Raw genomic sequence first — 18,556 nt, forward strand, 5'->3', positions numbered from 1 at the left:
CGGCTCGCAAGCTTGTAACATATCAACTACTTGTTGGCAGTGGCGGATTTGCCGTTAGGCCCAGGCCTGGTGCGGCAAAAATGTCCGCCCCAACTTGTGCCGCGCTCTCGAGCCTGATAGGAGTCACTTGGCTTTTGCGGTCGCCTCCTCCTTACCTCCCGCCCCCCTCCTTTTTGAACCATGACGCCACACGGCGTGATGTTGTGTTACCATGCCAAAGCGACGCCGTGAGACGCGGCGGCGGTGCAGGAGGAGAGAGGCGGCCACAGCAGCTGTCTAGGGGTGGCGGTTTTCAAATCCGACACTTCTTGTTGAGCCAGTAAAAGGTATCGTACACCTACTCCCTCTCCCTTCTTTTAGTGTGTTTTTCACCCACTGACAAATGGGAGGTGTGAAGGGGTTATGGCTACAGGGAGGAGAGGGGTACATGGAATTTAGCAAGACGATGCTCTGAGGGTGACTAGTTTTTTGGGGTGAGAAATGCAAGCCAGGGGTTACTATTTCTCCATGATGTGTGTCTTCGAGATTTTATTTCTGAGCTGAATTCCGGGGCAATAGGAGTTATAGGGAGCGGTTATATGGGGCAATAGGAGGAGTTATAGGGAGTGGTTATATGGGGCAATAGGAGGAGTTATAGGGAGCGCTTATTTGGGGCAATAGGAGTTATAGGGAGCGGTTATATGGGGCAATAGGAGGAGTTGTAGGGAGCGGTTATATGGGGCAATAGGAGGAGTTATAGGGAGCGGTTATATGGGGCAATAGGAGTTATAGGGAGCGGTTATATGGGGCAATAGGAGGAGTTATAGGGAGCGGTTATATGGGGCAATAGAAGCGTTATAGGGAGCGGTTATATGCAGCAATAGGAGGAGTTATAGGGAGCGGTTATATGGGGCAATAGGAGGAGTTATAGGGAGCGGTTATATGGGGCAATAGGAGTTATAGGGAGCGGTTATATGGGGCAATAGAAGCGTTATAGGGAGCGGTTATATGGGGGAATAGGAGTTATAGGGAGCGGTTATATGGGCCAATAGGAGGCGTTATAGGGAGCAGTTATGAGGAAATAGGAGAGCGTTATATGGGGCAATGGGAGGCGTCATAGGGAGTGGTTATATGGGGCAATGGGAGGCGTTATAGGGAGTGGTTATATGGGGCAATGGGAGGCGTTATAGGGAGTGGTTATATGGGGCAGTGGGAGGCGTTATAGGGAGTGGTTATATGGGGCAATGGGAGGCGTTATAGGGAGTGGTTATATGGGGCAATGGGAGGCGTTATAGGGAGTGGTTATATGGGGCAATGGGAGGCGTTATAGGGAGTGGTTATATGGGGCAATGGGAGGCGTTATAGGGAGAGGTTATATGGGGCAATGGGAGGCGTTATAGGGAGTGGTTATATGGGGCAATGGGAGGCGTTATAGGGAGAGGTTATATGGGGCAATGGGAGGCGTTATAGGGAGTGGTTATATGGGGCAATGGGAGGCGTTATAGGGAGTGGTTATATGGGGCAATGGGAGGCGTTATAGGGAGTGGTTATATGGGGCAGTGGGAGGCGTCATAGGGAGCAGTTATATATGGGTAATAGCAGTTATAGGGAGGATATATCCGGTAATAGGAGGAGTTATATTGAGATTCTTTGTTCACATATATGTTCTCAGTCATTTACAAAGTGCTACATTTGACAAGCTGTTTGTCTTCATTTTTCAGCAAAGCATCAAAACTGGCCTGAATGTGTAATTACTGGTACTCTTAAATGTCTGTAAAATATCTTAGGAGAGATGAAACTTTTAAATAGAATCTAAATGAAATGTACATTTTTCCCGGATTACTAGGATACTGCGGCTTGTGTGCGACAAACCCCAACAATGACCTGAAAGACAAACACCCCTCCCCCCGCTCACATCCATCACCCCTCCCCCCGCTCACATCCATCACCCCTCCCCCCTCTCACATCCATCACCCCTCCCCCCTCTCACATCCATCACCCCTCCTCCCTCTCACATCCATCACCCCTCCCCCCGCTCACATCCATCACCCCTCCCCCCGCTCACATCCATCACCCCTCCCCCCTCTCACATCCATCACCCCTCCCCTCTCTCACATCCATCACCTCCCCCCTCTCACATCCATCACCCCTCCCCCTCTCACATCCATCACCCCTCCCCCCGCTCACATCCATCACCCCTCCCCCTCTCACATCCATCACCCCTCCCCCTCACATCCATCACCCCTCCCCCCTCTCACATCCATCACCCCTCCCCCCGCTCACATCCATCACCCCTCCCCCTCTCACATCCATCACCCCTCCCCCCGCTCACATCCATCACCCCTCCCCCCGCTCACATCCATCACCCCTCCCCCCGCTCACATCCATCACCCCTCCCCCTCTCACATCCATCACCCCTCCCTCTCACATCCATCACCCCTCCCCCCGCTCACATCCATCACCCCTCCCCCTCTCACATCCATCACCCCTCCCCCCTCTCACATCCATCACCCCTCCCCCCTCTCACATCCATCACCCCTCCCACCCGCCCCATAAAAAGGCACTTCCCTCTAATATCCCATACAGCTTCATCATCTATGTAACTCTGTAGCTTTATACCAACTCTATAATTGTATTTCACTTTTATTTGCGACACGCTTTGACTTTACAGCCGTTAGAAGGTACATTATCGGATTGCACACCTCGCACGCTGCTCCGCACCTGTGCTCCCCGCAGTCGGAATTTAACAACCTAAGGCTGCGCTTATAGTGCTGGCGACGTCGGGCTGCGGTCGCTGGAAAAATCAAATAGAGATGACTACCAGCGATTGCGACCAAACCGTCGCTCCGTCGTGCTTACTAGAAGCGCATGCGACTGCGGCGATGCATTTGTTTTGACGCGACATTGCGTCGCTGTTACCGGCACTATAAGCGCAGTCTTAGATTGAGAGATGATTGAGCCCCTTGTATACATTTAACCCTTTGACTGCACCAGGATTCTGGCAGAAAGAGGGATAGCGGAGTAATCCCTGCAATATCCTACATGCGGTTTATTTTATTTGTTAGAAATCCGTTCTGTAGTATTGGATAATACGGCATTTTTATTTTTCTATTTAATGCCATATTAATGAGTGTGAATACACTGAGCATCCTGGCTTCTAGAGCTGGTTTAGCCACCTCCCCAGCAGTGCAAGATCTTTGCACTTTCCTGTTTGTGATCATTTGTTGCCAATGCTCCCAGCAGTTTGAGCTGCAAACTGTAACAATAGACAATGTTACCTTAGTAAGATCAGGATACATTGTAGCTGCTGAGTTACACTGACTGAAGGATTGATTGAAACGGAAAGGCGGCCATTTACTGAACCCTGGGAGATCTATGCTGATCGATCACGGGAGAACGAATCCATCGGCAGCTTGGGTAATTAATCTTCAATAAAGATAATCAAAGGCGGCGTATATTAAAACAAAACGTGCCGCTTGGATTAACGCTTTAAAAAAAATGAACTAGTTCTCTCATGAAACGGAGTAAATAATAATGATCTGGTAATTATATATCTTTTTGCAATGATATAAAAAAGGCACTAAAAAGCAAATAAGAATTTGGATTTTCTCCTGTATAAATCGCCAAGAACGGTAGGTAAACAGAATCTAAACATCGATTGTGCACACACACGCACCCCCCACAATGCCACTGAAGTCTGACACGCTGATGACGTGACTGTGAGATGTGCGGTTGCACACTGATAGTTCGGTTATCCTTATGATGAGGTCTCCATGTAAGCAGGTGCCACACTGTCTGACACCTCTTGACCCATCAAAGCTTTTCGATGTAGGATCCCGGCACCAGCCCTTGCTGTCCGTTCCTCTCCACTGTCCACCAGCCGTCTTCTCCTTCCTCGATTACCTTCACCACATCTCCGGCCCCGATGTCCAGCTCATCGTGGTTCTGAGAGGAGAAGCAGACGGGTGAGCGGGTCAGGGAGTGTTCCTCACCCAGGGGAGCGGCCCGGGCTTACAGTGTGCGCAGTGAATACAACTGCGTATAATGTGTCTTTGTGGGTATCTGTACATGCAAATGTGTGTGTCGGTGTGGAGCTCTGTGTGTAGCAGTGTTATTCTGTGTGTTAATATCTGTGTGCGCGTGCATGTGTGTAAATGAAATGGTGCAGTGGCTAAAGAGCATTTGTTGTTGTATTAGAGGTAAGCAGCTATAAATGGCACCATTGACCCATTCCCTGCCGGAGGGGCGAGCAACGCATCGCTCTGCGTGTTATATAGTTCTGGCTGTGGAATGTCTCTGCGTGTCCTTGCGTCGCCCTGCGTGCCCTTGCGTCGCCCTGCGTGCCCTTGCGTCGCCCTGCGTGCCCTTGCGTCGCCCTGCGTGCCCTTGCATTCTTCCTGGTCAAACGTTTTATAAATAAATATCGCCCTGCGTATGATGATAGTCCCCTGCATGTGATTATCTCGCCCTGCTTGTCCTTCTGTCGCCCTGTGTGTCCTTGTGTCACCCTGCGTGTGATTATATCCAACATTTATAAATGAGATTTCCATTCTGTATCTGTTCACACTGATATGGACCTGTTCACTCTTCTGATTACACACTACATAGCTATGTAGTTGTGAAAATGGATCTAAGCTCCCAATAGATGACAGCATTGTTATTCATTTAAGCATGCTGGGACTATCATTTACAGTACAAGTCTCCCCTGCTAATGAGACATTTTAATTCTGTGTAGGTGGTCAGAACACCTAGGCACGCCTCTGTTCAGGTGCCGAATGAGGATAGGCTAGGTACTGTAGTCACGCCTCCCCATTGAGGCATAAATGATGTGTAATGACGGAACACTGAACTCCTTCCCTTGAGAGAGCGCGTACCCGCCGTGCGAAACGTACGTCGGGTTGTAACGTCACTGCGTTGGCGTCTTGGAGGAAGTAGGGCGGATTGACCAGGATGTACTGGTTGTATAGCGATGGACTTGAATGTATCTTAAACTTGACTAATGTGTAACAATTGAGCTCATATACTGTGGTTACAATTGTACTGTTTCCCATCGTTCTTGATACAGGAGCCATGCACGGTTTTGATACATGAGTCATGCACACTTATGTGTAGGATAACTTTGGTCGCAAGCACATGAGCTGGAATATATCTTTAATTTGATGTGTATTAATTGAGCACATAGATTGTGGTTATAATTATATTATACTATACTTACCACCGTTCTTGATACATGAGCTATGCGTCTTTGATTTACAAGCTATGCATGTTTACATGTATGATCATTTGGGTCACATGCACTATGAAACAATTGATTTGACTATATGGATATAGGCTTGTTTACCTGATATGCTTAGAATACAATTTCTGTATTAACACGTGTATGTTGCAATTAGGGTATACTGATATAGGCTGATTTGCCGGCTGATTCCACACATTGGTTTGGTCTACCATTGCTATGTATAGGTATATAATCATACAACTAGGTTCTAACCATTGCTATGTATAGGTATATAATCATACAACTAGGTGCTAACCATTGCTATGTATAGGTATATAATCATACAACTAGGTGCTAACCATTGCTATGTATAGGTATATAATCATACAACTAGGTGCTAACCATTGCTATGTATAGGTATATAATCATACAACTAGGTGCTAACCATTGATTGTGTATTAGGACCTCTATCCTACTAAATCATCACAGATTAGGTCGATCTTGGGTCAGTTACATTATATGTGCCATTGTGGCTACTATCCTTAATACACTTATTATATCTAGCACCCACCCACTTTTTCATTGGGAAATGTTATCTTAGAGCACTGTATATATTTCACTGCGTTTTGTCTTTGTTAACATTGAAATAAAATGTTATTATTTTTTGGCCATTATTAGTATATGCTGTTCCACACGTGGGGAGCAATTACTACAAGTTACCTATACTTACCCACTTTAAATTATGTACATATATTGGACTATTTAGTCGTACGCTAATATACAAGACTAGACAGAGTGCAGCAAACAGGGATTTTGATGTGATTTCTTTATCATCCTTCTGTGGTTGAAATTGTGTGATTATATCGCCCTGCATGTGATTATATCGCCCTGCATGTCCTTGCATCGCCCTGCGTGTGATTATATCGCCCTGCGCGTCCTTGCATCGCCCTGCGTGTGATTATATCGCCCTGCATGTCCTTGCATCGCCCTGCGTGTGATTATATCGCCCTGCATGTCCTTGCATCGCCCTGCGTGTGATTATATCGCCCTGCGCGTCCTTGCATCGCCCTGCGTGTGATTATATCGCCCTGCATGTCCTTGCATCGCCCTGCGTGTGATTATATCGCCCTGCATGTCCTTGCATCGCCCTGCGTGTGATTATATCGCCCTGCATGTCCTTGCATCGCCCTGCGTGTGATTATATCGCCCTGCGTGTGATTATATCGCCCTGCATGTCCTTGCATCGCCCTGCGTGTGATTATATCGCCCTGCGTGTGATTATATCGCCCTGCGTGTCCTTGCATCGCCCCGCGTGTGATTATATCGCCCTGCATGTCCTTGCATCGCCCTGCGTGTGATTATATCGCCCTGCATGTCCTTGCATCGCCCTGCGTGTGATTATATCGCCCTGCGTGTCCTTGCCTTGCCCTGCATGTGATTATATCGCCCTGCGTGTGATTATATCGCCCTGCGTGTCCTTGCCCTGCATGTGATTATATCGCCCTGCGCGTCCTTGCATCGCCCTGCGTGTGATTATATCACCCTGCGCGTCCTTGCCTCGCACGACGCGGGTTGCTGATAGAGAAATGCTTGTTGCTGATTTCCTACTTGTTATTGTGGCCGGTATCCTGGTACCTGCGTGTCCAGGTACCTGCGTGTCCAGGTGTGCTGCGTGTCCAGGTACCTGCGTGTCGAGCCCTTTCACCCCCATCCTGCTTCAGATAACGAGATCCTGTTTGTCACACTATTTATTCTAAGGGAGGAGCCGGTTTGCGATTTTTATTTCTCTCTTTTATTTATTGCCCTTTAAATCTCTCCCTCTCTCACCCCTCCTATCTGAATCATGGGGTCCCCTCTCTGACCTGATCTGCATTCCCTGGGCCTCTGAGGGTCCCCCGTTTCCCAAGATGTAACTCATTTGGTCTACTCTGTAAGAATACTCACCCGGGTACACAATATCTCCGCTGGGTCAGGCTAGCTCCAGCAACCGATGTAAAGCTGCAGCGTAAGCGGGATATATTGTTGCAACTCTTTACTGGGGACCCCTCGGCCAACACCACTTGGGGGATGGGGTCAGGGAAAAATCCAAGACTGGGAACTGCTGCTTTAAATATTGGACTCCTCCCCTCCCCCTGAAGAAGCGTGATTCGTCACGCGAAACGTTTGTTGGGACGTGGCGACATCACGCCAGTGGCGTCCACGAGCGAGACGGTGATCGGAAGCGCGCAACATCTGGGAGATCTTTGGACAAACGGTTGTATTTATACATTTTTACATCCACTTTGCTGCTGCAGCGGTATTTTACCTTGCCAGCTGTACAACTGTTCAGGGGTTAATACTTATCCTTTATGGGCAAGTGCTGGTTACCAGTAGTTTGGCTTTTGCTACACTTACTGGATATATATCTATATATCTATCTCAACCCCGTTATAACGCGATCCGTTCCAACGCGAATCCGCTTATAACACGATGCAAGCGTGGCTCCCAATTTTCGTATTTATGAATACTTTACAACACGATTATTGGTGTCTTAAATACTTTATTGTACAATGTATACAATTGTACATTATTTCTAACGTGATCCGTTTATAACGCGGTGTCATTCTTTGGACCCCAACCACCGCGTTATAAGGGGTTTGAGGTGTGTGTGTGTGTGTATATCCATCCTTTACCAATTTACTAGCGTACAATTCCCCATGTACACGCGTCATTTGACTTATTTACCCTATGTCCCCCAGACTCTACACCTGGCTAATGCAGCCACGCAGTTAATATCTGTAGGAGTCTGCACCTACCAATTACATGTCCAGGTTTCTTACCTTTGTTTATCCTGGCGTGATTTCTTCCGGACACTCGTTCTCTGCTTTGGGGATTTTATTCCAATTTTATTTTTCCACTAGTGCATACAAAGTTCACGATTATTTTTTTTGGGGGGGGAAGCGGGGGCGCGGGCGCTTGCAGAGGTCCTGCGCACTTCCCCGAGGCATTAAAATGAAATGCCGAGGGGTCGCGTGAGGCCTCTGCAACCGGGGTTCAGACGTGTTGGTGTGACGCATCGCCATGGCAACGCGGCGTCAAATGACACCATGGTGCCATGCGGAGTGACGTCACACGGCGGTCTCCGTGGTCACGTGACCCCGCGGCATAATTTGACGCCGCCGAGTGAGGTGGGCGGGGAGGAGCAGGTGTGGGGGGGGGGGCGCAGCTCCAAAAGTTTGCGCTCACCTAATATACACAATTAAGAGTTTATTATTTTTGTTTTTATACTGCTATACGTTGTGCTGCCATATCACGTATTGGTATATGGAGCAGCTAGTTGATTCAGCCATTCCTGGGGATATTCACAGCCATTACTTTATTCCCTCCAATGTTGACCATGAGTGCATAATAAAGGGACTGCTGTGACCTCGCTGGATCACAACATCTGTATCGTTTGCTTTAAATATTGTTTTTCCTTCAAAACATGAGGGTGGAAGAAGCCGTGTAAAGAGAACAAATCACCGTAGGGCAATAATGTAAAATAATATGTATTAAATAAGTGAACAGAAGCCTATGCAATTCCTACTAGCACCTGAGCAGAACAATCAGGAAGTATCCCAAACAGTGGCAATGCTGTCCTCGCGGGGTCAGAGGTTTAGCTGCTCCATGTTGACGTTTTCCCGTTACCTGGCTTCTTCCACCGCTCGCCTCCTGTTTTGAAGCAAATCCATATAAGACTAATGGAGCAAGTCTTTTTAAGGGTTGAGTTGAGGTTTTGGCCTCTTATTATCGTTTACATATTTGTGACACACTTGCACTTTATTTAGGGTGACCAGACGTCCCCTTTTTGCCGGGACAGTCCCGGTTTTTCGGTTGCTGTCCCAGTTTCCTGTGTGTCCCGGAAATGTCCCGTTTTTTCCACGTGTGTTCCCGTTTTTTTTTAATGTCGACGGCGGTGCGCGAGTAATTAGCCGCGGTGCGCGAGTGAGTCTCGGCGCGGAGGAGGAGACTGCAGCAGCCCGGCGGTGAGTATTTTTTTTAATGCCAGGGGTTGGGCTTCTGTAGAAACATGCTGGGCCTTGCTGATTGGAGGATGCGGCCCGGCATTGTACAAAGTCCCGCCCCCCCGGTATTTGCTACCTTGGCCAATCCCCTGCGTTCTGGCATGAAGCCCCGCCCACGGCATCATCGTTCACCAAGGCCCGGCATGTGGGAATATAAAGGAAGGGTGCCTGGGGGGGACAGGGCCTGGGTGGGGGGGGGGCAGGGCCTGGGTGGGGAGGCAGGGCCTGTGTGCCTGGAGGTGGGCAGGGCCAGGGTGCCTTGGGACGGGGGGCAGGGCCAGGGTGCCTGGGGCGGGGCTTCCGCTTCCTGCTGCAGAGCACACGTGGTGTGTGTGTCTCTGCCCGCTCCTGGCTCCTCTGCGCGGTGTCTCCCCCCCTCTGCCCGCTCGGGGTGATATGAGGTGGGTTTTTGATCCTTTGCCTCCTGTCCTGGCGCTCCCTTCCCCCCCCGGTACCCTTGGTGCGGGAGATGGGTGCGGGGGCGGGCAGTGGTGGCTGCGCGGTGTCCCCCCATTCTGCCCCGGGAACCCGTAGCTGCCCACCGGGGGGAGGCGGGGAGCCACCTGCTCGTGGTTGCCTGTGTGTGTGTGTGTACCTGTGTGTGTGTGTGTACCAGTGTGTGTGTGTGTGTGTGTACCAGTGTGTGTCTCCCTCACTCCCTGTCCCCCTCTCCCTGTCTGTCCCTCTCCCCCCCCCTCTGTCTCCCCCCTCCCCCTCTCTGTCTCCCCCCTCACCCTCTCTGTCCCCCCCCCTCTCCCTCTCTGTCTCCCCGTCTCTCCCCCTCTCTCTCTCCCTCCCCGTCTCTCCCCCTCTCTCTCTCTCTCTCCCTCCCCGTCTCTCCCCCTCTCTCTCTCTCTCTCTCTCTCTCCCCGTCTCTCCCCCTCTCTCTCTCTCTCTCCCTCCCCGTCTCTCCCCCTCTCTCCCTCCCCGTCTCTCCCCCTCTCTCTCTCCCTCCCCGTCTCTCCCTCTCTCTCTCTCTCTCTCTCTCTCCCTCCCCATCTCTCCCTCTCTCTCCCTCTCTCTCTCTCTCCCTCCCCGTCTCTCCCTCTCTCTCCCTCCCCGTCTCTCCCCCTCTCTCTCTCTCCCTCCCTGTCTCTCCCTCTCTCTCCCTCCCCGTCTCTCTCTCTCCCTCCCCGTCTCTCCCCCTCTCTCTCTCTCCCTCCCCGTCTCTCCCCCTCTCTCTCTCTCCCTCCCCGTCTCTCCCCCTCTCTCTCTCTCTCTCTCTCCCTCCCCGTCTCTCCCTCTCTCTCTCTCCATCCCTCCCGTCTCTCTCACCCTCGCTCTGTCTCTCTCACCCTCGCTCTGTCTCTCTCACCCTCGCTCTGTCTCTCTCACCCTCGCTCTGTCTCTCTCACCCTCGCTCTGTCTCTCTCACCCTCGCTCTGTCTCTCTCACCCTCGCTCTGTCTCTCTCACCCTCGCTCTGTCTCTCTCACCCTCGCTCTGTCTCTCTCACCCTCGCTCTGTCTCTCTCACCCTCGCTCTGTCTCTCTCACCCTCGCTCTGTCTCTCTCACCCTCGCTCTGTCTCTCTCACCCTCGCTCTGTCTCTCTCACCCTCGCTCTGTCTCTCTCACCCTCGCTCTGTCTCTCTCACCCTCGCTCTGTCTCTCTCACCCTCGCTCTGTCTCTCTCACCCTCGCTCTGTCTCTCTCACCCTCGCTCTGTCTCTCTCACCCTCGCTCTGTCTCTCTCACCCTCGCTCTGTCTCTCTCACCCTCGCTCTGTCTTATCTTAACCGGTTTCACACGGGAGACCTCGGAAGACAGGTAGGGAACACCTCCCCTCCAGTATAGTACCTTGAGGGACTGCGGATCAGGTAAGATCCCAGGCGGGATTGCTGCTTTAGAAATTGTGAAGAGGCTGCATCCTGACACTGGTTAATGGGTTCAGAATCATTCACATCTGGGTTTTTTTGTTCGATTAGTGAGGTACACACACGCACACACGCGCGCGCGCACACACACACACACACACACACACACACGTAACAAGGACTAATGGTAGTAAAGTATAAGTGTACTACAATAAATAAACTGTTATGTAAAAAAAAAAATGTCCCGGTTTTTCATTTTCAAAATCTGGTCACCCTAACTTTATTAGTGTTGTACATTGATGTCACTTGTAGTTTTATTCACATTTGTATTTGTATTTCTGTGTGTTCACGTTGATTAGCACCCGTGTGCCCCATTTATTAGCACCTGTGTGTCACATGGATCATTTAATTGTTCACTGGGAGGCTTTAAGAGTGTCAGAGCGCCATCTAGTGTTTGGTTGTTTTAAATATTGTGTAAGAAACTTTAATATCCAATATTGTTATGAAGTGCGGTACTTTTTAACGCTGGGTGGCAGATAATTAGTTAGACCTTTTTATTGAAGTCAAAAGAAGCAGTGTTGTCACTGTGATGTCATAAATGGGAGAGGAAGTGCCAGGTATGCCACACATTGGTGTGATGTCACAGAACTAGCCGGGTGACTGGGAGATACCATAATACAGGCCTCAGTGGCATTGTAAGCGTTGGCGCGGCAGCTGTGTGGAAATACAAAGAAATGTGGCTTCTGACGTCATGGCCGCGCCTCCTAGCGCGCGCATCATCGTTTTGCCTATATACACAAAATGCGGGCGCCACGTGCACGCGGAACGTCATGCTCACGCGAAAGCGCTTGCTATAATACAGACCTTACCCAGCAGCAGAGATACCGCTAACACTGGGGACATGTCACGGTCTCGCGGAGTGTATATATAGCGGCTCTGTGCGCCATCGTCGCCAATCCCCTCTCTTTCCTGGAGCGTCCAAAGCGACGCGGGAACTGTGACGTCAGCGCGCAGGAGTCGGAACTTTGAAATCGAAACCTTTATTAACACAAAACACTAACAATACTAACACTCCGGCTGTAAAAGTGCATATACCCTGTATATATGTTTGGTATTTGATATCATTAATAGATAATTGGTTGTTAAAGTTTTGATTGAACTTTTTTGCTGTCATATTTGTACAGTAGCCACACACTATGGAAGAACATGTTCTAACACATGACTAACTGACCGCGCCAATCATTGACTTAATTATTTGTTTATTCATAATATATTATATAATGTCATATGTGTTTTCATTCTCACCTCCATCTGTTGTATAAAGAAGTATACATACTATTTCCTCCTTATTATATCGGTCTTTATATTTCAAATATGGGGATAATTTGATTAATGAAGGAGATGCTTGTATTGAATGTTGATTAAAAATAATAATTTACTTCTGGTATACAGATTTCACCTATTGTCATTGTTTTTCTATGATTTAAAATTCACTTGCACGTTTATAGCCGGAGTGTTAGTATTGTTAGTGTTTTGTGTTAATAAAGTTTTCAATTTCAAAGTTTCGACTCCAGCGCGCTGACGTCACTTTGGACGTTCCAGGAAGGTTGAGGGGATTGGCGACGATGGCGCACAGAGCCGGTATATATATATACACTCCGGTAAGTACTTTTTCTTCCCCTTGACAAAGCGCTTCGGCGTGAAACGCGTAGGTGTGGGCTACTAGCCCTTGTTTGTGTTTTTTTTAATGATCCAATAAATGAGCTTAGCTTCTTTTACCATGGAAACGCTCTCTGTTTAAATCCTCTTTCTCCTGCATGGAAGTTGTGATCGGCTTTTTTCGTTTTGTTTATGTATCCCGTGACAGGCGAAAGCCCCCCCAATACCCCAGGACAAGGGGGCCTCCATACCAGGACGCTGCACTACGCATGACATCACTGGGCAGGTTCGTCCTCATTGGCTGAACCGCTGGGGGGCGTGGCTTAGCGCTCCGTAGCGAGTCCTGCTCTCAATTCTATTGGGAGCAGGAGCAACTCGCACCACAGCACTGCGGCCCCCCCTCGCAGCGGGCCCGGCGCCATTGTGGGGAGGGCTCTCGTCCCTGCAGCGTCCGCAACAGCGGGCGCTACAGTAGCCAGCGGGGACCAGCCCTTACCTGGTCTGAGCTGCCTCTTCGGCGACGCGTCGCCATGCCAACGTAACATCATGACGTCATATGATGCTGCGAGCTCAGAGCTGGTAAGGGGAGAGGGGGGAAAGCTGACAGGGGGAGGGGCGCAAACAGAAACTTTGCGCACCCCTGGTTTAGAGCACCACACAGTGTTTTTTGTTTTGTTATATCTATTCAACCCCCCGTCCTGCTGTCACCGGCAGAGCCAGGAATGACCTCACAGGAGGTGACAGCCGGACAGCAGGGAGACACAGGACACAGAACATGGCGGCACACACAGGGACCCGCGACGTCCATCACAGGAGGTTTAGCGGGATTATTGTGTATTTCCTGTTATTACCGGACATGAAAACATGGAGTTTATATGGATTGTAGCCGTATTTAATTACCTGAGCCATGTAATCGTACAGAACCGTGTAATCTTGTACCGCTCTCTCCTGCCCGGGGGACTCCACCACAGGAGCTAAGGGTATACTGGCATACACAATGTCATCCTTCACTGGAACAAGACACAAGGTCACACTTCAGAGAACAGTCCCCTCAGTGGTATCACTGCTGCCCTGTCGTGTGTAACAGACTTACCTGCGGGGGGCGCTGTGCTGTCCTCAGTCTCTGTCAGGTTCTTGGTGCTCCCCCCACAGCCGTGCAGCAAGTTCGAAATCCTACGGACAAGGAGAGCGGGGTTAGAGGTCGCGGCCTGGACAGGCGGGCAGAGAAAGACGTGTGAACAAGAACGGAGGCGGATGTGTATATAATGTTATATTGTATTACTTTATATTAATGAAAACATAACTCCTCCTATTCTATATAATCGCCCCTATAACTCCTCCTATTCTATAAACCCGCCCCTATAACTCCTCCTATTCTATATAACCGCCCCTATAACTCCTCCTATTCTATATAACCGCCCCCATAACTCCCTCTATTCTATATAACCGCCCCTATAACTCCTCCTATTCTATATAACCGCCCCTATAACTCCTATTCTATATAACCGCCCCTATAACTCCTCCTATTCTATATAACCGCCCCTATAACTCCTATTCTATATAACCGCCCCCTATAACTCCTCCTATTCTATATAACCGCCCCTATAACTCCTCCTATTCTATATAACCGCCCCTATTACTCCTCCTATTCTATATAACCGCCCCCTTTAACTCCTATTCTATATAACCGCCCCTATAACTCCTCCTATTCTATATAACCGCCCCTATAACTCCTCCTATTCTATATAACCGCCCCATAAATCCTCCTATTCTATATAACCGCCCCCTATAACTCCTCCTATTCTATATAACCGCTCCCTATAACTCCTCCTATTCTATATAACCGCCACTATAACTCCTCCTATTCTATATAACCGCCCCCTATAACTCCCTCTATTCTATATAACCGCCCCTATAACTCCCTCTATTCTATATAACCGCCCCTATAACTCCTCCTATTCTATATAACCGCCCTTATAACTCCTATTCTATATAACCGCCCCATAACTCCCTCTATTCTATATAACCGCCCCCTATAACTCCCTCTATTCTATATAACCGCCCCCTATAACTCCTCCTATTCTATATAACCGCCCCCTATAACTCCCTCTATTCTATATAACCGCCCCATAACTCCTGCTATTCTATATAACCGCCCCCTATAACTCCCTCTGTTCTATATAACCGCTCCCTATAACTCCTCCTATTCTATATAACCGCCCTTATAACTCCTCCTATTCTATATAACCGCCCCTATAACTCCTCCTATTCTATATAACCGCCCCTATAACTCCCTCTATTCTATATAACCGCCCCATAACTCCTTCTATTCTATATAACCGCCCCTATAACTCCTCCTATTCTATATAACCGCCCCTATAACTCCTCCTATTCTATATAACCGCCCCCTATAACTCCTCCTATTCTATATAACCGCCCCTATAACTCCCTCTATTCTATATAACTGCCCCTATAACTCCTCCTATTCTATATAACCGCCCCTATAACTCCCTCTATTCTATATAACCGCCCACTATAACTCCCTCTATTCTATATAACCGCCCCCTATAACTCCTCCTATTCTATCCTATTCTATATAACCGCCCCTATAACTCCTCCTATTCTATATAACCGCCCCTATAACTCCTCCTATTCTATATAACGCCCCTATAACTCCCTCTATTCTATATAACCGCCCCTATAACTCCCTCTATTCTATATAACCGCCCCTATAACTCCTCCTATTCTATATAACCGCCCCTATAACTCCCTCCTATTCTATATAATCGCCCCCATAACTCCTCCTATTCTATATAACCCCCCTTATAACTCCTCCTATTCTATATAACCGCCCCTATAACTCCTCCTATTCTATATAACCGCCCCTATAACTCCTCCTATTCTATATAACCGCCCCTATAACTCCTCCTATTCTATATAACCGCCCCTATAACTCCTCCTATTCTATATAACCGCCCCCTATAACTCCTCCTATTCTATATAACCGCCCCCTATAACTCCTCCTATTCTATATAACCGCCCCTATAACTCCTCCTATTCTATATAACCGCCCCTATAACTCCTCCTATTCTATATAACCGCCCCTATAACTCCTCCTATTCTATATAACCGCCCCTATAACTCCCTCTATTCTATATAACCGCCCCTATAACTCCTCCTATTCTATATAACCGCCCCTATAACTCTCTCTATTCTATATAACCGCCCTTATAACTCCTCCTATTCTATATAACCGCCCCATAACTCCCTCTATTCTATATAACCGCCCCCTATAACTCCCTCTATTCTATATAACCGCCCCTATAACTCCCTCTATTCTATATAACCGCCCCTATAACTCCTCCTATTCTATATAACCGCCCCTATAACTCCCTCTATTCTATATAACCGCCCCTATAACTCCCTCTATTCTATATAACCGCCCCTATAACTCCCTCTATTCTATATAACCGCCCCATAACTCCCTCTATTCTATATAACCGCCCTATAACTCCTCCTATTCTATATAACCGCCCCTATAACTCCTCCTATTCTATATAACCGCCCCCTATAACTCCTCCTATTCTATATAACCGCCCCATAACTCCCTCTATTCTATATAACCGCCCCTATAACTCCTCCTGTTCTATATAACCGCCCCTATAACTCCCTCTATTCTATATAACCGCCCCATAACTCCCTCCTATTCTATATAACCGCCCCTATAACTCCTCCTATTCTATATAACCGCCCCTATAACTCTTCCTATTCTATATAACCGCACCCTATAACTCCCTCTATTCTATATAACCGCCCCCTATAACTCCTCCTATTCTATATAACCGCCCCTATAACTCCTCCTATTCTATATAACCGCCCCTATAACTCCTCCTATTCTATATAACCGCCCCTATAACTCCTCCTATTCTATATAACCGCTCCTATAACTCCCTCTATTCTATATAACCGCCCCTATAACTCCCCCTATTCTATATACCCGCCCCTATAACTCCCCCTATTCTTTATAACCGCCCCTATAACTCCTCCTATTCTATATAACCGCCCCTATAACTCCCTCTATTCTATATAACCGCCCCTATAACTCCTATTCTATATAACCGCCCCTATAACTCCCTCTATTCTATATAACCGCTCCTATAACTCCTCCTATTCTATATAACCACCCCTATAACTCCTCCTATTCTATATAACCGCCCCTATAACTCCCTCTATTCTATATAACCGCCCCTATAACTCCTCCTATTCTATATAACCGCCCCTATAACTCCCTCTATTCTATATAACCGCCCCTATAACTCCTCCTATTCTATATAACCGCCCCTATAACTCCTCCTATTCTATATAACCGCCCCTATAACTCCTCCTATTCTATATAACCGCCCCTATAACTCCTCCTATTCTATATAACCGCCCCATAACTCCCCCTATTCTATATAACCGCCCCTATAACTCCCTCCTATTCTATATAACCGCCCCTATAACTCCTCCTATTCTATATAACCGCCCCTATAACTCCTCCTATTCTATATAACCGCCCCCTATAACTCCTCCTATTCTATCCTATTCTATATAACCGCCCCTATAACTCCTCCTATTCTATATAACCGCCCCTATAACTCCTCCTATTCTATATAACCGCCCCTATAACTCCTCCTATTCTATATAACCGCCCCTATAACTCTTCCTATTCTATATAACCGCCCCTATAACTCCCTCTATTCTATATAACCGCCCCCTATAACTCCTCCTATTCTATATAACCGCCCCTATAACTCCTCCTATTCTATATAACCGCCCCTATAACTCCTCCTATTCTATATAACCGCCCCTATAACTCCTCCTATTCTATATAACCGCTCCTATAACTCCCTCTATTCTATATACCCGCCCCTATAACTCCCCCTATTCTTTATAACCGCCCCTATAACTCCCTCTATTCTATATAACCGCCCCTATAACTCCTATTCTATATAACCGCCCCTATAACTCCCTCTATTCTATATAACCGCTCCTATAACTCCTCCTATTCTATATAACCACCCCTATAACTCCTCCTATTCTATATAACCGCCCCTATAACTCCTCCTATTCTATATAACCGCCCCTATAACTCCCTCTATTCTATATAACCGCCCCATAACTCCTCCTATTCTATATAACCGCCCCTATAACTCCCTCCTATTCTATATAACCGCCCCTATAACTCCTCCTATTCTATATAACCGCCCCTATAACTCCTCCTATTCTATATAACCGCCCCCTATAATGCCTCCTATTCTATATAACCGCCCCCTATAATGCCTCCTATTCTATATAACCGCCCCTATAACTCCTCCTATTTTATATAACCGCCCCTATAACTCCTCCTATTCTATATAACCGCCCTTATAACTCCTATTCTATATAACCGCCCCATAACTCCCTCTATTCTATATAACCGCCCCCTATAACTCCTCCTATTCTATATAACCGCCCCCTATAACTCCCTCTATTCTATATAACCGCCCCATAACTCCCGCTATTCTATATAACCGCCCTTATAACTCCTCCTATTCTATATAACGCCCCTATAACTCCCTCTATTCTATATAACCGCCCCTATAACTCCCTCTATTCTATATAACCGCCCCTATAACTCCTCCTATTCTATATAACCGCCCCTATAACTCCCTCTATTCTATATAACCGCCCCCTATAACTCCCTCTGTTCTATATAACCGCCCCTATAACTCCCTCTATTCTATATAACCGCCCCTATAACTCCTCCTATTCTATATAACCGCCCTTATAACTCCTATTCTATATAACCGCCCCATAACTCC

General features: G+C 47.8%; 1 protein-coding gene across 1 annotated transcript in view; it reads right to left on the minus strand.

Moving 5' to 3' along the window:
* Nucleotides 1–2,609: 2,609 nt before the first annotated feature.
* Nucleotides 2,610–18,556, minus strand: part of LOC142469203 (proline-serine-threonine phosphatase-interacting protein 1-like) — a 59,870-nt gene continuing 43,923 nt past the window's right edge. Inside the window, exons 8-10 of the mRNA XM_075576163.1 lie at nt 13,807–13,886; nt 13,614–13,723; nt 2,610–3,924 (exon numbers count right to left, since the gene is read on the minus strand). Of these exons, the coding sequence (XP_075432278.1) occupies nt 3,793–3,924; nt 13,614–13,723; nt 13,807–13,886 (322 nt within the window). The 3' untranslated portion in view covers nt 2,610–3,792. The remainder of the gene's footprint in view (nt 3,925–13,613; nt 13,724–13,806; nt 13,887–18,556) is intronic.

The sequence above is a fragment of the Ascaphus truei genome, chromosome 18 (assembly GCF_040206685.1).
Source record: "Ascaphus truei isolate aAscTru1 chromosome 18, aAscTru1.hap1, whole genome shotgun sequence".
NCBI lineage: Eukaryota > Metazoa > Chordata > Amphibia > Anura > Ascaphidae > Ascaphus > Ascaphus truei.